The sequence below is a fragment of the Schistocerca gregaria genome, chromosome 4 (genome assembly GCF_023897955.1).
Source record: "Schistocerca gregaria isolate iqSchGreg1 chromosome 4, iqSchGreg1.2, whole genome shotgun sequence".
NCBI classification, from domain to species: domain Eukaryota; kingdom Metazoa; phylum Arthropoda; class Insecta; order Orthoptera; family Acrididae; genus Schistocerca; species Schistocerca gregaria.
Window position 1 is genome coordinate 498,665,472 of NC_064923.1, and position 22,851 is coordinate 498,688,322.

The 22,851-nt window shown below is 38.3% G+C and overlaps 1 protein-coding gene across 2 annotated transcripts in view; it reads left to right on the top strand.

Moving 5' to 3' along the window:
- LOC126268180 (DENN domain-containing protein 1A-like) overlaps positions 1-22,851 on the top strand; it is a 257,983-nt gene that overhangs the window by 36,302 nt on the left and 198,830 nt on the right. For both annotated transcript variants that reach the window (XM_049973781.1, XM_049973782.1), the window contains exons 2-5: positions 1,369-1,524; positions 13,046-13,183; positions 22,279-22,414; positions 22,516-22,569. In XM_049973781.1, coding sequence (XP_049829738.1) covers positions 1,369-1,524; positions 13,046-13,183; positions 22,279-22,414; positions 22,516-22,569 — 484 coding nt within the window. The remainder of the gene's footprint in view (positions 1-1,368; positions 1,525-13,045; positions 13,184-22,278; positions 22,415-22,515; positions 22,570-22,851) is intronic.

Here is a 22,851-nt window from a genome sequence, read left to right on the forward strand (position 1 = left end):
TCGAATGTGGCTCTCCAGCAGGGATACGACTTCCTAAAATCCTGCCCCGAAATGAGATCAATCCTTCATGAAATCCTCCCACTCCACCAAGAGTGTCTTTCCGCCGTCCACCTAACCTTCGTAACCTCTTGGTTCATCCCTATGAAATCCCCAAACCACCTTCCCTACCCTCTGGCTCCTACCCTTGCAACTGCCCCCGGTGTAAAACCTGTCCTATGCATCCTCCCACCACCACCTACTCCAGTCCTGTAACCCGGAAGGTGTACACGAGCAAAGGGAGAGCCACGTGTGAAAGCACCCACATGATTTACCAACTGACCTGCCTGCACTGTGACGCTTTCTATGTGGGAATGACCAGCAACAAACTGTCCATTCGCATGAATGGACACAGGCAGACAGTGTTTGTTGGTAATGAGGATCACCCTGTGGCTAAACATGCCTTGGTGCACGGCCAGCACATCTTGGCACAGTGTTACGCCGTCCGAGTTATCTGGATACTTCCCACCAACACCAACCTATCCGAACTCCGGAGATGGGAACTCGCCCTTCAGTATATCCTCTCTTCTCGATATCCGCCAGGCCTCAACCTTCGCTAATTTCAAGTTGCCGCCGCTCGTACCTCACCTGTCTTTCAACAACTTCTTTGCCTCTGTACTTCCGCCTCGACTGACATCTCTGCCCTTACTCTTTGCCTTTAAATATGTCTGCTTGTGTCTGTGTATGTGCGGATGGATGTGTGTGTGTGTGTGTGTGTGTGTGTGTGTGTGTGTGTGTGCGCGCGAGTGTACACCTGTCCTTTTTTCCCCAAGTCTTTCCGCTCCCGGGATTGGAATGACTCCTTACCCTCTCCCTTAAAACCCACATCCTTTCGTCTTTCCCTCTCCTTCCTGAAGAAGCAACTATCGGTTGCGAAAGCTAGTAATTCTGTGTGTGTGTTTGTGTGTTTTGTTCATTGTGCCTGTCTGCCGGCGCTTTCCTGCTTGGTAAGTATTGGAATCTTTGTTTTTAATACATTTGTATAATTATGTTAATATCTCATACTTCTTTCTGTAAATACAGTGAAATTACTCAGTAATCAAATTCTTTGCTTGCATGTTTCAGTGTGTGTCTGTCTGTCATTGAATAATGTCCCATAGAGAATGTATGTACCAGCTAGCTCCATATAGTAATTTATTGTGCCTACTCACAGAAAATATGATGATGACATGAAAAATAAATGCTGATGACCTTTCTATAAAGCGCTCTAATGCCTACTGGAAAAAATAAACTTCCAGGAAATGTCTTTTAAGAATATTGGTAAAAGTATGACAATATTTTTGAGAGCAGTAATAATTTATATTCCTAATATTACCAATTTGTGTTTGGCAGGGACAACATCAAACATTTGTTCCAGTGTTTCTGTGAAGTAGTTGCACCAAGAGGTGACAAAGAAGCATGGATAATACAAAAGTTTCCTGACAGCTACAGAGATGAAGAAGTGTTGAAATCTGTTCCCAAGTTTGCATACCCATGTGAATTTCGAAAGTAAGTATTAGCTCTACAAATTGCACTAAAATCAAATATAGTCTGTCTTTGTCAGCTTAGTTGTAGTATATACAGCAATATTTTGAACTTTGCTATTTAACTTATGGCATTATTATGCACTGGAACATTATTGGAAAAAACTGTAAACATTCATTATTGAATCCAAATTCGTTGACAGTTTTCTTGAGCTGGAACTATCCAAACCGTCCCATCTTCTTCCTTTCAGGAGCTCAACACATTCACTCCAATTTTTAGGTCCTCTTTTCCACCTTATGCAATATTCTAGAATATGGTTATTGATGCACCACCACTGCCACCACTTACAATCACCAATCAGCTTTATGGCCCAGTTTCACCCTTGGCTGGTACTCCTAATCAATAACATTGGCAGTTCCATTTGACACTGCAACAATACACATAGAACACCTCATGAGCAGTCCTTGTTTCTTCAAATGTCCCTGAACATACCAAAACCAGGACTCAAAGCATCTTTCTGACCTTACAAGAAATACTTGTAGATTATCGGGAGAGACATTTGAAGACTATTGGAACGGACATCTTTAGACTGTTGTGAGAGAGACCAGGTACGTGTTCACAACTGGATGTTGTCTAGCTGTACTCCAGGTATATTGAGACAGAATATGAAATGGAATTATTGATGTATAGCAGCATGGTTTTGTTGCATGTAATGCTTGTGTTTACGGGCCCACTTACATTCGCAGTGCAAAATATTTATGTAACGCATTTTAAAATTGTAGCTATGTGGTATATGCACAATTTTAAAATTTTAAAGTCTCTCAGATGATGACATTCTTTTGAAACTAGTTGCATAACATTAAAGATTTTAGCAGCTTTGTGGTGATTCTACATAAAAATATTTAACAAGGTTAACCCTTTGCACTCTAAAATGCAGACACAAAGTGTCTCTATGCACTCTTATTTAAATCACCACCACCTAGGCAGTGCGCGTTCTACAGAAAATTGTGCAAGTCTTTTTGTGGAAACAATAAGGCCACAAAACAACAATTAGTAGCTACATTAAAACAAAAAGTTTGCTTCTATTCGAATATATTTACCTAAGCATTACAATATTTTTTGAAACTTGTAGTTGGACTGTTTCCTTTGTCATTTCAGTCAGATTGTTTACAAATGAAGCATTGTCATCAAAAGCATTGTGACTCTCATATGCACTCGGACATTATTCTAAAAGCTCTACAACCTATTGCTCAGAAAGGACTGTGGGCGAAGAACTAGCCACTTCTCGCGTAGTAATTTGAACATAAGAATTACAGCATTTCTCTCAACACTGCTGGTACAGTTAAACAGTGAGTTAACACAGGTCTCCCTAGACGACAGTGCTGTGCAGCATTGTTGATACCTATTACAGTTAAATTTGAGAATGGAGAATATGAGTGCTGTGAAAAATTCTCAGATGAGGAATAACATCAGAGTGGGGAAAAAAAAAATGTAATGTTGAGTACCACTCCCCTTTAGGGAGAGGAAAGGGCTAGGTGGAATAATCCAGGCCAATTAATTTATTCATGAATTTGAGTCACTAGCATTAAGATGATTTGTCTGATATTTGTCCAATATGTGCCTTTGAGTATCACCTTCACCAAGGTATCATGAACTAACTGATGAAATGTTATTGCTGCCTGCAAATAGAGAATACAGGGAAGGAAACATAAGGTTTGTTGTTCATCATCCTGACACAAAACTTTCACATTCTTCCTTTTAATATGTGACTTTATTGTACTTTGTCACAATTGTTGTCACTCCTGTCTGTTTTCTTCTAGTGTTATGCATACACTTTGCACTCAGTCTTCCATCTCAATCATCTCTTAATTCTTGGAAACCAGTGAAGAACTCTACACACACACACACACACACACACACACACACACACAACTTTATCTGCACTTGAGACAAATAGAACAATATTACCACAAAAAAACTGGTTCAGATATGTTCAATTAACACATATTCCTTCTTTGTTTCCTCACTCTGAGGATCTGAAAACTTACCCTATGATAATCAATAACAGTTTTGAAGATATGGAATATCCTTGGCTTACTAATCTTTCAGTTTCAGACTTCTCACTATTGTGATGGAATTTGGTGGAAATTGTAGTATTTGTGAACATACTAATGGAGAAACCCAGTTTTGCCCAGGTGTTTATATATATCTGTGTGTCCATGTCTATACCACACAGTATCTGGCTTTGCCCTTAATGTTTATGACATTATAACTCCTGTACTAAGTGTCACACAATGATATAATTTTGCAGGTACATTCAGTGATATATGTAGGTACTGTCTGCAAAATGTGTTGCAAATGGAATTATAGCAATGAAGCAAAAAAATTTATGATTTCATGCCACATGTGGTATTTTTACTGCATAAACTGGGGTAGTAAGAGATAAACGTTTTTCGTTTGTCATTTTATAGGGTTTGTCAGTGAGGAAATTTGTGTAATGGCTTGAAATTGTGTGTAAAGCTTGTTGCATGTCCCTGGACATTTATTCTCAAGCATTGAGAATAGTGATTTTTGTTGACACTGAGTCAAAAAGCACACTGAAAATACATTAAACCTAAAGAAGGTGGTAAATAATTTCAGGGATAAATGCATCAAAGTCACAAAACAGTTGAGTCACTGTGTTATCGATAGGCACATAAACAAGACATAAAATGTTACTAGCTTCCAGATGAATTCTTCTTCAGAGTTAGAGGACACATAAGCATACATATACCTGTGGACCCCTCCCCTCCCCTCCCCCCCATAAACCATGGACCTTGCCGTTGGTGGGGAGGCTTGTGTTCCTCAACGATACAGATAGCCATATCGTAGGTGCAACCACAACGGAGGGGTATCTGTTGAGAGGCCAGACAAACGTGTGGTTCCTGAAGAGGGGCAGCAGCCTTTTCAGTAGTTGCAGGGGCAACAGTCTCGATGATTGACTGATCTGGCCTTGTAATACTAACAAAAACGGCCTTGCTATTGCGGTACTGCGAATGGCTGAAAGCAAGGGGAAACTACGGCCGTAATTTTTTCCGAGGGTAAGCAGCTTTACTGTATGAGAATTGGGGAGAAGAGGAGTTTGTGGCACAACTTGACTAGAAGAAGGGATCGGTTGGTAGGAGATGTTATGAGGCATCAAGGGATCACCAATTTAGTACTGGAGGGCAGCGTGGAGGGTAAAAATCGTAGAGGGAGACCAAGAGATGAATACACTAAACAGATTCAGCAGGATGTAGGCTGCAGTAGGTACTGGGAAATGAAGAAGCTTGCACAGGATAGAGTAGCATGGAGACTGCTTCAAATCAGTCTCAGGACTGAAGACCACAACAACAGCAACAACAATAACATGCCTGCGGAGATATGTGGTGCTTACACGGCAGTTTGACTGGTTTGGGGCCTGTGTCTGATGGAGTGGGTGAAGGGAGGAAGGCATTGGGTAGGAATCCAGCACCAGTGAGGCGATTCTCGCCGTGGGCACACAAGTTGTGTGCAGTGCACAGTGGCATGGTCGAGTGGAATGGAAGAAGGAAATAGAACAGGGAAAGAAGGAGGCTTTGGAGAAAAGGGTACAAGTGCAGGATGAGTGAAGTTAGGAGCATTGGCCAAGTATGGAAGTGGATGCTGAGGGAAAAGCTAACAAAGGTTTAGGTTAGGAAGATTAGGGGATCAAAGGGTGTGTTGCAATACCTCATCGATTAGCTGAGTTGTTACCTTTATTGATTAAAATATTTATACTCCTCTTGAAGTTTCCATGGCCAGAAAAAGAAGTAATTCATACTCCTTAGCTCTGTTCTACAGTTTTCTTCATGAAATTTTAGTGGCTCATTGTGCTACATTCTCTTAAAGCTTGCTCCTTTGCTTCATTGAAATTTAATGGCTTTTTTTTTCTCCGCAGTTTGTGAGAACTTTAGTGAACATCTCGTATGTTCTGGAGAAAAGGTTTAAAATTCTTCTTTGTTCCCTTTCTTATGGAAGAGGTTTGGCAAATTGTCTTGCCATGCAAATAATCTTTAACTAGAAGTCAGTAGAGCACTTGCCCATGGAAGGCAAAGGTTCTGATTTAGAGTCTTGGTGCAGCACACTGTTTTAATCTGCCAGGAAGTTTCAGTCTCTAAACAATATTGTTAGTTACTTCCATATTACTTTTCCTCCAGCTTTAATCGTTTCTGCCAAAGTTTAAATTATGATAACTTTAAAATCTAAAGTGGTTTAGGGATATTGCATCCTGTACAATTTATTTATTTCGTAGTAAAATAATCAACTTCATTTTTAGATCTATTTAGTACATATAAATTCTGTATTCTATTTCTTTTTTTCTGAAATAGTGTGTTAAGAACAAACTTGTTATTCCTTTTAGCGAATTTTACTCACATACATTTTCTGTAATTTTTGGTATAATTTCAAAAGTTTACTCCAGAAGAACTGTTGTTTAGTTTTTTCTCTACTTCCACATTAAAATCCCCCATTATAATCTTGAAATGTGATTCCTGTGGGTTATTTACTTCTACCTCTACACTTCATACTTCGCAAGCTACCGCACGGTGTGTGGCGAAAAGTATGCTGTACCACTACTAGTCATTTCCTTCCCTGTTCCACTTGCAAATAGTGAGTCTTAGGTTTAGTTTTAGTACCAGTTGTGCTATTCTGAGAACGTATGACTGTTGAAGCATTTGTAAACTTTGTGTTTACTGTAAAACTTACCCCTGAAATTCTTCCCTTCTCTCTCTCTCTCTCTCTCTCTCTCTCTCTCTCTCTCTCTCTCTCTCTCTCTCTCTCTCTTGTAGTAATGTATCTTATTTTTAATTCCAGTTGGTCTTCGTTTTTTCACTTCACTTCTTGTAGTACTTTGTCATATAGTCAGCAGTTCATTGTGAAGTGCTGTAGGTGGGAAATCTCACCTGTTTCTACTGTATCGTAAACTGATGGAAAACAAAGACATACCCAGAAAGTAAGTGGCATAACTGAACTGCCATGTATATGGTTGGAAGATAGCATTCATTACAGTGTTACTGTTACAGCTGCAGACAAAGACAAACACAACATATATATCCGGTGACATTAACCAAAGAGAGTGAACTTTTAATACAAAACTGCAAGCAATGGATACGTACACTTGAAAAATTGAGAATTTTCCCAAATTTTAATTGTCGATTTGTACTGCCTCTGCATTGTTTAAAGTTCACTTGCAGTGGCTTTTATTTCTAGTAGGCGTGACAGCCAGCAGGGTGAGTTTTGGATGTTAATTCCACATAAGTTGTGGTAGTGGAAAAATATTTAAAATATTTTCTGGTCAAAAGTTTAGTAAGTACAGTGTAAGTTCACATTGCAATTGTGCTTGCAAGTAGTGTTCCAGGCAGTTTTATAAGGAGAGAGACTGCTGCAGAGGGGTGTAATTAAACAATGAAATTTAAATGATATCAGACCAGTTCTACTAAGAGCTATTACACACATCAAAGTAATACTATTGATTCTCAGTGACCTGTGTGATTACATAAGATATTTTTTAGGATGAAATATTTGTGATGAGGTCTGCCCAGACTCAGGAGACTAAATGGGGAGTTGTTTCATTAAAAATGCAAGAAAGACAGGCACTCAAACTACCAAAGTGGCATCAGATGGAAGGCTTATATTTTCTTCACCCCTCTCCACCTCCATCCCTCTCCTCCCCCCTCCCCTCACAACTTCATTTTTAAGATAACCAATCCGCTCAGAAAGATGCTTGTGATGTAATAAATCATAAAGTAAAGAAGATTAAAACCTTAATTAATTATCAATAAAATGCAGTCATGTGACATTTTTTAATTTTAAAAGTAGTTCACTCTGTGCATAAGAATATGGTGTGTAAGGTAATAGTTCATCACCCTAGCAGTGGTGTAGGAATGTTCAAGGGTCCCTTAGTATAAGACACAATATCAGTGTCCAGAGTCACAACCAACAGCTAACAAGTCCCTGAAGATGACCTGAAACTCTGGAATAGTGGGATAATTGTATGACATAAAAAAAAGGCATTTGCTGGGCTGTATACTGCAGAACCAGGTCCTACACTTCCTAACTGAGGCTGAAGGGATTGCATGAAAGAGACAATGGGATTGGCACTTGGTGGAACATCTGGAGTCTCAGACCGGTAATGGTTAGAGCAGTGTGAGAATAGCCCCAAGCTCTTTCAAATCAGCATCTGACAGGTATACCAAATACCTCTCCTGTATAACATGCCTATGGGGATGATATTACCCATGATGGAATCTGGATGGTGATAAGAGATGGGAACTGCTGAAATTCCACCATACAGTATTACATGGAAAATGCTACCAAAGGAAATGCTGGCAGCTTGTGAGGGTTGTATGCAGAAAACCTCTAGAGCATTGGCAATAACTCTGTTTCCATCAGAGTTGAAACCTGCTGTGGTGGGTCACTATGGACTTAAGGCAGTGTCAGAGAACATAGCAGAAGTGTCACGGGGTAGCTCGTACTGATACTTTGATGGAACCATCAGTGGCATGTGGGCCACCTACAGTCATGAAGTTGTGCTGGATGCATTGTTGATGCACCCTCTGATGGTTATTTCCTCAGCTGGTTCTGGTGGCATACCGGAGCTCTGTCTCTGGGCACAACAGAAACATCTGATGGCTTCGATGGGTGGTGGACATGCCTGGTAACCATCCAGATTTGGGTTTACGTGTCAGCACACAGACTAGCATCCCAGCTGAGAGAAATGTGTCCTTAATGTGTGTTACTGTAGTTGTGGGAAGCAAGAAGTCAGGCAGGGAGCTATGGCAATGGTTATGTGGAAGTGATATTGTGTGGGGTAACAGGTTACACCTGTATCCATTTGAGGTCAACAACTGAAACCTTGACCATGTACAACTTCCGTACTGTAGACTCCTTCACCATTCCCTTGTGTGTGAAACGTACCAAGTTACATACTGTTTCATAAGCTTTGTGTTCTTAGAATTCCAGATATCCAGTATCATGAGGCCAGCTCATGGTGTTACAATCTTGACATATGACTGCTAAAAAGTAGGCTACTTGTATCACTTTGCAAGTTCCAGTAGCATCTTGCTTTACATATTAAGTTGGGATACTGTACTACAACAGTAATCTTGACTGCATGATTCTTGGGACTATTAGCTGGTATGGTGTTAGTATATTTCATCAAAATATTGGGGGATTGAAGAATAAAAGTACTAAAGATGTTAAAAAAGGTCAAGATACTCACAAAAGTAAAGTGAAAAATACTGTTAGTATATTTCATCAAAATATTGGGGGATTGAAGAATAAAATTGATGAGCTTCTGCTTTGTTTAGAAGATATAGAAACCAAGAATGTAATAGATATACTATGCCTGTCTGAGCATCACATTGTCACTGATATGCAAAAGGTTAGCATCAATGGGTACAAATTAGCTGCACATGTAAGTAGAGATAATATGATGAGAGGAGGAGTTGCCATATATGTCAAAAGCTTCCACAGTGCAAAAAATTTAGAAACTAAAAAATTTTGTGTAGAGCAACATATGGAAGCATGTGCCACTGAACTTAAACTAAATGATGGCACTTTCATAATTGTAACAGTGTATAGGTCCCTCTCAGGGAATTTCCAGCTATTTCTAGAAAACTTGGATGCTTCGTTGTGCTATCTGTCAGACAGGGGGAAGCAAATTATCATTTGTGGGGATTTCAATGTTGATTCCCTGAAAGAGTGTAATAGGAAGAATGACCTTTTAGTATTACTCAGTTCTTTCAATTTGAGCTCCGTCATTGATTTTCCTACTCGGATAACAAAGAACAGCAGTACATTGATAGATAACTTTTTTATAGACCAAGATAAGTTTAAGGACATAAATGCTTATCCTGTTGAGAATGGTCTTTCAGATCATAGTGCACAGCTTGTTACAGTACATGACATAGCTCCATGCAGTATAATAAATCAGACTTTCAAAGCAGTGCGTTCAATTAACAATATAAATATTGCAAACTTTAGGGAAAGCCTACAGCAGCTAGACTGGGATGAAGTGTATAAGGAACCCGATGCAAACTTGAAATATAACTTATTTCACAATACATTTTTAAGGGTATTTGAAAATTGTTTTCCCAAGAAAATAGTTAAACATAATTCCAAGAAAACATATAAAAAACCTTGCCTAACTAAAGGAATAAGAATATCTTGCAACCGCAAAAAGAGAACTGTATCTAACAGCAAGAGGGAGTACTGACCCCGAAATTGTTCAATATTATAAAAAATATTGTGCGGTACTAAGAAAAGTTATTAAAAAGCCCAGAAGCATGTGTATCATGTCTGAGATCAGTAACTCTGATAATAAAATTAAAGTAATTTGGAATATTATTGAAAGGGAAACAGGGCAACCAAGAGCACAGGAAGACTTTAGTGCAATAAAACTGAATGACAAGTGCACTAACAAACAATCAGAAATTGAAAATATTTTGAATAATCATTTTTTAAATGTTGTGGAGAAAATAGGATCTAGATCTTCACTAGAAGAGCAAGGCTATTAATAGAAGAGGCCATACCTGCACAGTTTGAAACAACTGTAATTCCACCAACCTCTCCCTCTGAAATCAGTAAAATAATAAACTCACTGAAAAGTAAAAGCTCTTACGGAATTGATGGCATTTCCAGCAAAGTACTTAAAGCTTGTTCCCCACAGATAAGTAGGATTCTCAGCCACGTATGTAATAGCTCTTTGGAGCAGGCTGTTTTCCCTGATAGACTGAAATATGCCATTGTAAAACCATTGCATAAAAAGGGGGATACGTCGGATGTCAACAACTACCGCCCAATCTCTCTTCTGACAGCTCTATCAAAAATTTTTGAGAAAGTAATGTATTCAAGAGTAGCCTCCCATATTTGTAAAAATAAAGTACTAACAAAATGTCAGTTTGGTTTTCAGAAAGGCTTTTCAACAGAAAATGCTATATATGCTTTCACTGATCAAATATTAAATGCTCTGAATAACCGGACATCACCCATTGGTATTTTTTGTGATCTCTCAAAGGCCTTTGATTGTGTAAATCATGGAATTCTTTTAGATAAGCTAAATCATTATGGTTTGAGTGGGGCAGTGCACAAATGGTTTAATGCATACTTAACTGGAAGAATGCAGAAAGTTGAAATAAGTGGTTCGTGTAATGTTAAAACAACAGCTGATTCCTCAAACTGGGGTGCTATCAAGCACGGGGTCCCACAGGGTTCGGTCTTAGGTCCTTTACTGTTCTTGATATACATTAATGACTTACCATTCCACATTGAAGAAGATGCAAAGTTAGTTCTTTTTGCTGATGATACAAGTATAGTAATAACATCCAAAAACCAAGAACTAAGTGATGTAATTGTAAATGATGTTTTTCACAAAATTATTAAGTGGTTCTCAGCAAACGGACTCTCTTTAAATTTTGATAAAACACAGTATATACAGTTCCGTACAGTAAATGGCACAACTCCAGTAATAAATATAGAATTTGAACAGAAGTCTGTAGCTAAGGTAGAATTTTCAAAATTTTTAGGTGTGGCCATTGAGGAGAGGTTAAACTGGAAGCAACACATTGATGGTCTGCTGAAACGTCTGAGTTCAGCTACGTATGCTATTAGGGTTATTGCAAATTTTGGTGATAAGAATCTCAGTAAATTAGCTTACTATGCCTACTTTCATTCACTGCTTTCGTATGGCATCATATTCTGGGGTAATTCATCGTTGAGTAGAAAAGTATTCATTGCTCAAAAACGTGTAATCAGAATAATTGCTGGAGCCCACCCACAGTCATCCTGCAGACATCTATTTAAGGATCTAGGGATCCTCACAGTAACCTCACAGTATATATATTCCCTTATGAAATTTGTTGATAATAATCCAACCCAATTCAAAAGTAATAGCAGTGTGCATACCTATAACACCAGGACAAAATGATGATCTTCACTATGCAGGGTTAAATCTGACTTTGGCACAGAAAGGGGTAAATTATGCTGCCACAAAAGTCTTTGGGCACCTACCAAACAGCATCAAAAGCCTGACAGATAGCCAACTAACATTTAAAAATAAATTAAAAGAATTTCTAGATGACAACTCCTTCTACTCATTGGCTGAATTTTTAGATATAAACTAAGTAAAAAAAAAAAAAAACAAAAAAAAAAAACAACTTAATCATTAGTGTCCTGCAATATTTTGTGTAATGTAATTTCTTGTACAGACATCTTTTATTAACGTGACACGTTCCACATCATTACGAAGTGTCGTATTCATGATCTATGGAACAAGTATTAATCTAATCTAATCTAATCTATGGTATGCCAACATCAAATGTCTTCTCTCAGGTCTAGAAGACATAACAGACATTCTCATCGGCACAAACATGTTTTCACACAGTACCACCCCAATGCTCATTGACACAGACATATGGTCCATACAGTACCACAATGCTCACCCTATTTTGCTTGCTAGTAAGGCTCCAACTACATAAAGGTGCAATCTTTTGCTACAGTGACAAATTAGAACCCATAAAAATATAAAAATAATAGCAACACTGCATTACAGTCTGCATTGGAGCGATTTCTTCACTACTGACTAATGCTCTATCGAGAGTAGTGGGAATGACACTCTAGATTTTCTGTTAGTTCATGGCAAACAAGTTTATGTTGCACTGAACCTGAGTTCTGGAGCTCCCAGACATTCTAAAATAAACTAAGCTTCAGTAATTCCTTTGGACCATTTACTGTTTCACTATTGAAACAAAAAGCAAACCAGTGAATAGGAACTGTTACTTAACAGAAATATTTCCTTAATATCCAGGTAAGGGGAAGAACCAAAACTTCGCTTTGTGCGACACCCATGACTTGCATTCCTATCCTGGCTGCCACTTTAGGTGTTTTTGGTACTTTGAGTTTCTCAGCTGTATATGACAGAGCCACTGACGTACAAAAAGTGAAGGTCAGTTTTCCATTCTTGGTATGGTGCACTGTACTAATCTGAGTTTCATGGTAATGCACATTTTATTAGAAAGTGAAAGTATCATTCTGCATAAAAAATTCTAAATCATCACTGCTTGTTATAGGACAACTTCATGTGTATAAATAAAAAGTACAAAAATATAAATGTTTTACAGTATTAATGTATTTAGTTAATTGTTTTCTTAGTTTACAAGAGAATCATAAATTGAAAACTGGTTAGCTAAATAATGCTGTAGAATGTCCACATTTTTGTGCTTTTCATTTGTAAATCCAAATCAAGATTCCAGTGAAAGAGCGGCAGTCTTGACACACTGCACAAGTAATAGTACTGTTACAGAGAGAAAACTTTTATATTTACAAAAAATATTATTTATTGATTAGTTACTTTTTCAGAAATTTTATTCTACTTCTTTATTGTGCAGCATTGCCGGAGTTCACATCATTAGGTCATTATGTAATGATGAAACATATTTTTTTTTAGCAAATTAAGCTCTTGTAACAAAAATCAAAGTCTGTAAGTGGTTTTATTTGCCTTTTGTTTCAGCACTGTTGTTCAACACTACTCATTTGTTCTTACAAGCATAGACTCAAAATGGACATTTGGCTTTTGTCGTCATGATCCAAAAACAGAGACTGCACTTGTGATATTAAGCTTTTTACCATGGCATGAATCATTTTATAAGTGAGTATTGTAATTTGTTTTGTTAAATATAATATCAAGTGTGAAAATAGGAAGTGTGCTGTGAATGACTAGACCATTTTAATACTGCGTTGATTTCATCTTCTGCTGTAGAACAAAATAGCTTGTTACTTTCCCATATGCTAGCAATAACCTAAACACTGAAAAATCTCAGTACATTAAGCTGCTGTCTTGAACCATGTTATCATTGTCACTTGAATATGTTTGTTAATGTAAGTTTTACTGTCACCAGTTACAGAATTAGGCTTAGGGACTGCTGAACCAGTGGTTTTTTATGCCTGGCTGAAAAGCATGACGGTCTATACTGTTTTAGGCTTAATGACACCTTTAGGCAACTCTATTATAGAAATTTGTGTGTGTGTGTGTGTGTGTGTGTGTGTGTGTGTGTGTGTGTGTGTGTTTTGTTTTCTCTACATCGGGTGCACAAAGTCTGATAGCTAATAATATATAGTTGTGTCTTTTCAGTGTGCCTGTGTACCACTCAATGCCTCCTCCTATTTTACCCCTTACACACACACACACACACACACACACACACACACACACACACACACACACACACAGAGAGAGAGAGAGAGAGAGAGAGAGAGAGAGAGAGAGAGAGAGAGTGTTTATGTTGTGATGATTCTTTCTGTATCAAGTATTTATAGAATTGTATTTGCTGTGTCTAAAGGTCATTAACAAAATGTAAAACATTACTGTTATTGTACTTATTTATCATTAGCTGGTGTACTAATTCAGTTAAACTGTCACATGGAGCATGGCATTTTAATTTATTACTGCTTTACTACTACCGTATTTACTCGAATCTAAGCCGCACTCGAATCTAAGCCAGAGCTGAAAAATGACTCGAAATCAAGGAAAAAGAAATTTCCTGAATCTAAGCCGCACCTGAAATTTGAGACTCGGAATTCAAGGGGAGAGAAAAGTTATATACCACATCTCCAAATCGAAACAAAGTTGGTCCATTGTAATACGAGACACAATTTCGGTCGAATGAATGACGATAGAGCTACAGTAGTTTGGTTCGAGTCAACAGCTTAGCAGTTAAGCTTTACCAGGTAGCCATTGTTATGTGTCAGGCACTCCGTCCGTATTTATACGGGTACCCTTCCTTTTCCACGTGCTTAGTTTGGTTTGAATTGATTTCTTATTTTTCTTTGATCTGATAAGCACAGTTTTCTTTGTTATAGGCGTTTACGTCACTCTAAGCTGAAAATGCATTACTGTACTGTGTCTTGCATTGTTTGTCCCATTCTGATAGTGCGTGTTTACGGCCTGTCGCCATTTGCGGCATGCTTGCTTTTATGCACGCTACCGCCGCTTACTAAACACACACACACACACACACACACACACACACACACACACACACACACACACACACACACAGAGAGAGAGAGAGAGAGAGAGAGAGAGAGAGAGAGAGAGAGAGAGGAATCGTCTCATTAGCGAAACAATGGCAAGAAACTGCTATTTGTTGTTACTTACACTGCTGCTTTCTTTGATAATGATCAACGAGAACCAAATAATAGATTGCGTATGATAGATGATGTTCTGAACGAGAGTTTAGCGAAAATTTTTCTCTGTTTGAAAATATTTGCAGGCGCCTCTTTAGTACATTACATTCTACACAGAAATTAGTCATCTCAGATTTAAAAATCTAGTCAATTGCCGTGCTTCATTTTTGACTGTATCACTATTAAGCATTAGAGTAATATGAATACAAACATGTCATGATATGTATATTCTTTCATGTTTGCTGTTGTCTCACTCTAGTTTCGTAATTTATTAGGCAAACGGGATTTAAATGAGATAGCAGCAAATGTGAAACAATACATGGCAAAAGGTTTATATTCATATTATTCTTATGGTGACGAGAATACTGCATGTGATTCACAATTTATAAAAGTTCCTATTAGCAACCATCTCTTCTCACAGATAGGAAGAAATTCAGAACGTAGAATTGGCCATATTGACAAACATCCCAAACAGTCTTACCAGTCGGATTTTCGTAGTACATTGAAATGCTGCTACATTCAAAGATGAACAATACGGAATTTGTATTTACTTCGTTGGATAATGTTTGAAAATGCAGTGGTCGAAACTCGGGGCGGAAAAAAAAGATCATCTTCCACTTTTTTTTTTAATATATTTACTGACGCAGAGGTTTTGGAGCCAGTATTTATCTTTGTGCCTACAAAGCATTCCTGTGTAGCGCTACATATATTCGATGGCAGAAGTAAGTTTTGGCGGCACCCACCAACATTTTTTAGAACTCCCCCTTGCTTTGCACTCGATTCTAAGCCGCAGACGGTTTTTTTTTGGATTACAAAAACCGGAAAAAAAGTGCGGCTTAGATTCGAGTAAATACGGTAACTGTATTCATGACATATTTTTCAGATGGTATTCACACACCACTGAATGTACCAGAAAACTTATGTTATTGTATGACACACAGTTTAGGAGATATGACGTCATAAACACTTCGATGTGTGAGAAACTGCTGCATCATGCAAGATGTTTAAAACTGTTACTTCACTGCAACTAAGTCTATTCACAACACTTATTGCAGACATGGTCCACATATGCTGCTGAATGTATCTAGAAAAATATGTCATTGAGCAACACAAACTTCAGGAGGTGTGGCGCCATAAACCCTGACGTGTGAAATACTGCCAAATCATGCATGAAGTTTTAATTTATGACTTGTCTTCTTCTAACTCTGGTCACAACACATTTCACAGATTGTAGCTAAATATACCATTGGATATACCTGCAGCATTATATTATTGTATAGAACATATAATATGAATTACTATATGTTCTATACAATGATATGATGTTGCAGGTATATCCATTGGTATATTTAGCTATAATCTGTGAAATGTGAAATATGTTGTCATAAACATTGAGCTGTATGAAAATGAAATTGCAGGGCCAAATTTGCTACAGGTGCAGGTGAAATTTGTTCACACATATGTGTGAAATATCTTAAATATTTGTGAAATATATTTGACATTTTTGTATGCAGACAAAGCCACATGCAAGAAGCTCATCCTAAACCCCTGGAATGATTTCGACCAAATTTGGTGCACATATTAGTTACAATTTTTAAAGAAATAGTGTGGCAGTAAGAACAACCATCAATCTCCTGGTTGGCCGAGTGTGATAACGAAGAGGGGCAAGGGGGAGGAAGAGGTGGGCACAGGCAGGGGCGGGGTGGGGGGAGGGGGGGGGTTGGAGACAGAGTGGACAGTAAAATGGACACAGAAAGGGTAGAGGAGGAGATGGACTGAGAAGAAAAGGGGAGGAGATGGATAAGGGTGGGGGGAGGAAGAGATGGGCAGAGAGAAGGGGATGGTAGAGATGGATAGAGAGGAGAAGTGGAGATTGAAAAGGAGATTGGGAGGAGGAGGTTGGCAGGAGGGGGGGGGGGGGCAGAGGAAGTTGATGGGGGTGGGTGGGGAGGGGTGATGGACAAAGAGTAAGGGGGACAGAAGGTGAGAGCTGGAGGAGGAAATGGACAGAGGGGGAGGGGGAGGGGGGGTTGGAAGGAGGAGAAGAACTAATAAAAGGTTAGAATAAATACATACCTCGGCAACACCAGATAATCAGCTAGGTTCAGAAACATGGAAAGTATACTAAGAAGATACACTTCACATTACTTAATTTTTTTTATTTTGTATGTCTACACTGTGCTACTAAAAGAAAATTATTTTAGGTTACTTCTGTTTGCTAAAATGTCTGTCTTCCCTTAAATTACTAAAGTACCCAATAGTACTTTTTATTTTGAAGCACAATGAACAATTGGGTAATTCTCCAAATTCTTTGTGCTTATAGAATTTCACTGGCCAGAAATAATTTTTTATAGGAGGAAAATGAGCTGCCTACTTCACAGTGGAACTAGAGTGCAAATTTTAGGAAAGGAAATATACCTGGAGTGATGTTGGCTGGAGCATCTTTTTCTTTCACACTGATTATATTGCACAGGGCAGGAAAAGACAAATAGCTGAGATTTTTTTGCCAAAACTGCATCACACTTATTCACTACCCTCTGCCCAATCCCACCTATAAAGTCACCCAATGTGCTTTTATGTTTTCAACAATTTCAAATGATTTACGCAAAGGCAGCCCAGTAGATTCTAATTCCTGTATGCTACTGGCAAGGAAGCTGAAGTTACTGTTAGGTTCAGTGGAAGCATTACATGCCTCTTGTACTGAAACTGTAAATTCTCTTGGAAATGAATCAGTCATAGATTTCATGGCTAGTAAAAGTTATTTTATAAAAACTGACAACTGAAACCCATTTACCCCATTGCATTAGAACAGGCTCAGATGGAAGTACTAGGTTTGGTAGCAGCTCTCTATAAAGTAACATACAATGCAGGGCGTTAAGAAACACATTCTTGGCATATGAAATTATTTTGTTTGCTTCTGGGTGGCTGCTGCACACATTTTTGGTGGTGTATTGCAGTTCCTGGACCAGAAGTGAAATGGATTTAATGCTGATGAAATACACAGAGGGTAGTTGCCACCACCATCTTGTAGGCCACAGCATGTGAATACGTAACAAGAATTTTTTTTGGAAAATTGGAAATTTTCACACACACACACACACACGCACACACACGCACACACACACACACACACGCACACACACACACACACACACAAAAGAGGGAGGACTGGAAACTCCAATGGGGGAAGCCGCGTGGACCGTGACAAGGCGCTCTAGACCACACGGCTGAATTTTTTTCCCTGGATTCCCTGTAGCGACAGCACTTTAAGCTGTCATTCACAGAATAAGCTCCTATTGAATGATCTGTGCAATCCAGTACTTGGGCAAGAAATCAGTACGGGCTATGAGCATTTTTCTCCATTGAGTTTGCCAGCAACAAGATTGCCTGAAGAATTTATTACAAATCTGTCACAGTTGCAGTACGTGTATTTTGCTAACTAGTTTCGAACCAACCGGTTTATTCTCAGGCCTGCCCTCATGAGGTAAGCCTCGAGTATCAGCCACTTGGTTCAAAACAAGTAGGAAAATAAATGTACTGCAATTGTAACACATCTGTAATAAATTCTTCATGAAATAAAAGTGTTGTCTGTCCTACAGCAACAAAAATGTTGAAATTGCACAATGAGATTGCTAGTGAAACATTAATGTATGTCTGTTGATGATTCGATGGCTTCCCAGATGTGATGGATACTTATATAGCTCCACACACTTTTCGTTGCATCCTGGTAATGAAAAACAAAATAGTTCTTCCTTAATGTCAGTTCATGGAGACTCTGTTGCCAATTGTACTTTTGTGGAAATGTGATATTCAAGCACTTGAAGCTCGTACTATGGAACGTTCACAGCAGCCGTAGCAGAGCACATGTAGAAAAATTCGTTTAATTCGTCTGTGGGGTTGGAGTCTTTTGCATCTGTGACAATAAAATTTGCTTCATAGATGATGGTACTGCTTCCTTTGTTCTTTGCATGTGCATCACTATGTATATGCTGCTGAAGTTGGGACTTCGTAGACCAACCGATCTGCTTATTCCCTGCTCTGAATAGAACAATCTCTCAATCAGTAATGAAAGCATCATTCTTCATAAATCAAGATCAGAACAAAAGTGTTGTGAAATTTTTGAGAAGTACTCTCTGGCAAACTTTCCTTGGTGTGCACACACACTCTTGTTCCGAATCAATAGAATTTGCTAGTAGTCGGAAAACTTGGGGCCGCTAGTCTTTGTTTGTCCCACTGCTGATCTCTACAGCACAAAAAGCTCTTTACTACGTACAGTGATGGCTACAACAATGCTACGCATGGGATTGTTATTGTATCTACTTTGCTTTCGAGAACTGAAATTTTGAATCTTAGAAAATTGAGTGGAATCGAGGCCTTCATAATCCAACTTAAAAGTCCAATTTACCAGATTTTATTGCACAGCAATACAATTTTTGCAGGCAATTTTCTTTGTGTATTCAACTTTTATGGTAAGTCTGATTCAGATATTTATCTAGGAAGCTGCCTACTGAGGATAAGAAGGGTAAAAAAGCAGCAATATACAATTTTATGTAGCATAGAAGTTAAGATATGCAGAAACATGAAGTGATACTGAAATAGGGAATGATAAAAATTAAATGTCCTGTACTGACAACATAATTTGTGAACATTTACGCTTTCCATGTGCGTAGGAGCGAAGGAAAAAGAACAGTGATTAAAATCCATACTGTATTGATCACAAATGTTTCTGATTTTTCCCCTTGTTTTGTTGTTTCAGCCATGAAGGATGAATATTGTAATAACATTTTGTCAGAAAACTGGTTTGTATTTTGATTTTTACTTGCTTTTTGAATAATCACAGGAGCTCCATCTGTAGTTCATACTTTTGCAGTAGTTCAAAAACATGGTTAAATATATCTTGTCCCGTACAATGTTTTGGACTGGAAATAATTAAAATAATTCCTTTAAAAATGCTGAAATCCATGTCAGAAGAGCGAAAAAACATAGCTAATTGAGGTATGCTTCTAATGCCCATACCATCATTAAAGGCAATGGAAAAGCTTCAAAACTAGATGATTTTTCTTTGAGCTGAGTATTTTAAAAAATTTATGGCCAGATCAGTAACTTTTCCCGCAACTGTATTTGCAGACAAATGGGTTGTTTAAAAAGCCTTCAGTTCCGTGGGCAAAAAATTTCTGCAGTTAAGATTAAACTTTCTCTTATGAAATCTCTTATACGAAGAATTTCAAATGTTTAACTATCAGCATCAACAAGATGTAACTTGGGTGCATCGGCACTTCACCTTCATGTGTTATTCTGAAGGGACGATTCTGGAAAACATCTGTGTGGAATCTGTTTTTAAACTCTTTTTGTATGTTCATAGTCTCCTACAAAAAGATTCACTGCTAGTGGGTTTTTGTTCACCGATGCTTAAGATGATGTGGTAATTACATACCGTTGTGGCCTGCAGACTGTGGGCTGTGAATTGGATACCCTAGCTGTACACAGAAATAAAACTCTCTTCACTTCCCAGAAACATTTCTCGAGGAGCAGGTAACAGATTCTGGTAAAATTTTACCTCACTGATTTTTAAGGCGATTAGACAGTGGATGTGTACCTTACACATCAGCAGGGCCTCCTTTTTTTTAGGCTTCTTAGACACTGTGCGTCACAGTGGAATTACCTAGTGACTGGAGTTTTCTGCAAGATTCCCTTCAATAATTTCCTTCTGGGAGCAAGTACGTCAATGGAGATAGGCCTTCAGCAACTCTTAATTAATTACAAGATTAAGATCTATTGTAGCCCAGAACATGCCTTTTACACAATTCTCCTACAGAACATTATCTGTCTCTTTATGAATTCTTTAAAAACAGGGAGAACTGTCATGGTTAGAACAAAAGACGTGTTGTGCATGTGTATATTTCTCGACCTGTTGTACAAATGGACCTCCAGTGTGCCATCAAGCATCACACACACTCTTAATATTTGTTGCCATAGATTCTGTTCAGTCCTCCACAACTATGCAACATTTATTCTGACATATTCTAATGGGTCCAACAACAGCCAGAAAATCAGCTGTACATCTATTGAGAAAACATTTAGGTAATGTACCTTTCACACTATACGCAGTATTTACATGAGGAAATTAGTAACAATGCCCAAAAGACCCACACACATAAAAACTCAAAATGTGAGAGATTTTTTTTGTCTGCAGTGACTTTCTCAGTAATGTGATTGACAGTCACTCACCAACCCATCCGTTGACGTCTGCCATTCACAAACTGCTGCAAGAGCCCCACATTACAGTAACCTCCATGTCATTCCTGTGGACATCAAGCTACATAGACATCCCAGGCAGTGACTGTTCTGATTAAATTAGCTAAGAAGTCTCCTCTGTTGACCTACTGCTTTGTAGTTGTATCTCAGATGTCATATCATATGTAAGTGAAAAGGAGATTGGATGACCAATGTCTGACTCAGCAAACTCCAAATGATACAAACCTCCACCAAGAAATGGAACATCGTACAGAAGAACGTACAGTCGTACGGCACATCTGTATTGGTCACGCTTACCTCACTCAAGACTACATACTTGGGTAAGAGAATATTGCACAGTGCACCTGCACAGCAACCCTGCCATTCTGCCACATCCTTGTTGCATGTCCAGACTCACTTGATCGATGGCGTGAATTAAATCTCAACCAATCGTCACCATTTATTCTAGCTGACCATGCAGTGAAAGCAACCCACATTTTAATCTTCCTATGAGAAAATTGTTATTACCAAATTATTTATAAGAACCATTGTCATAGTTGACATAAGGCATGGATGTGGAGAGGTGACATATTTTGCTACTTGTTTTGCCCTAAGTGTTCCTCACTCAGCTCCATACCTACCCTCAAGTGAACTCCAAATGTTATCTCCTTATACTGGTGTTCTATCTAGGCGTTACTTGTCCTTTGTCATTATTGCTAATAATATATTTAATATGTGAGTTTTTTTAAATATTCTCCTGCTGTAGGGGGGTGGGGGGTTATCTGAGGATGTATGTCTTCAGTTACAGTTTTGTTGAATGGACCCTTACCTGCACACTTCCTCTCACTGCTCTACCTTCGCCTGTGCAAATCGTCCCTCTTTTACCAGTAATCTGTGTGCTTTCCTTCATAGATCACTGCTTGTGGTAGCACCGAAGCTCTTGGTTCATCTCTGTCCTGTATTACTCTCAACATACTACTGCTGGCTTGTTGATTATGAGGCTATAAAGGGACAAATAACCACACTGGTGAGTCCCTTGGTAACCCGATTGACCGTCACCGTGATTTTCCATTCAGTCTTTTTTGAAGCAGTGCAATTGCACAGTCAGCTGTCTATATGAATGCTTTGTAATTGTTTTTTAGGTGTTGAGTATTTGTTGGCAGAGCAGGTTCAGGTATCAGCGAGTAAGGCTGGTAAACTACTGTATTTTTAGATTACGGTGTCTCACTGTTCTGGGTGTGAAAACAGAGTTGTTTTATGTAACTTTTTGCAACAGTGAATCAGTATAGTTAAATACATCATGAAAATAATTTTCTTTTACAGATTACTAAATCATGTAGCAGAAATAACTCACAATTCTAACACAGAAGAGCTGTACAGATTTTTAAATGCAGTTTATGAGGGTAATGTACCTGAACCAGGGACTGTTATGCAGGTGCCTTTTAATAATGGTGAAAGTGTGAGTTCATAAGTTCATTTTTTGATCATCTTTAGCTACTTATTTGTGCATTTTGTAGATTTCTATTTTCTACTACTTTGTGATAAGATGCTTTGTTTCAGATTTTCATCTGTAAGTGCCCAAACCAGTTTCAGCTGCCCAGTATTCCAGAAAATGTAAGTGTTCGTATTATTAATGAATCTTGATTTATGTGATGTAGCAATTTTTCCTGTTAAGATCAGGCTCTCTTAAAACTAAACAGACAGGCTTTTTAATTGCAATACATTATATGTGATACTGTATTACTGTATGTGTTTTAACAGACTGTTAAGTCACATTTACCATGTGTGTAATCACAAGACTAACAGTGCTAACAGAAGAAATTATAATAGAAGAAGAGTAGGGTAATGAGAGTGAATTGTGAATGAGCAACAGCACCAATGAACATAAAGGAAGAT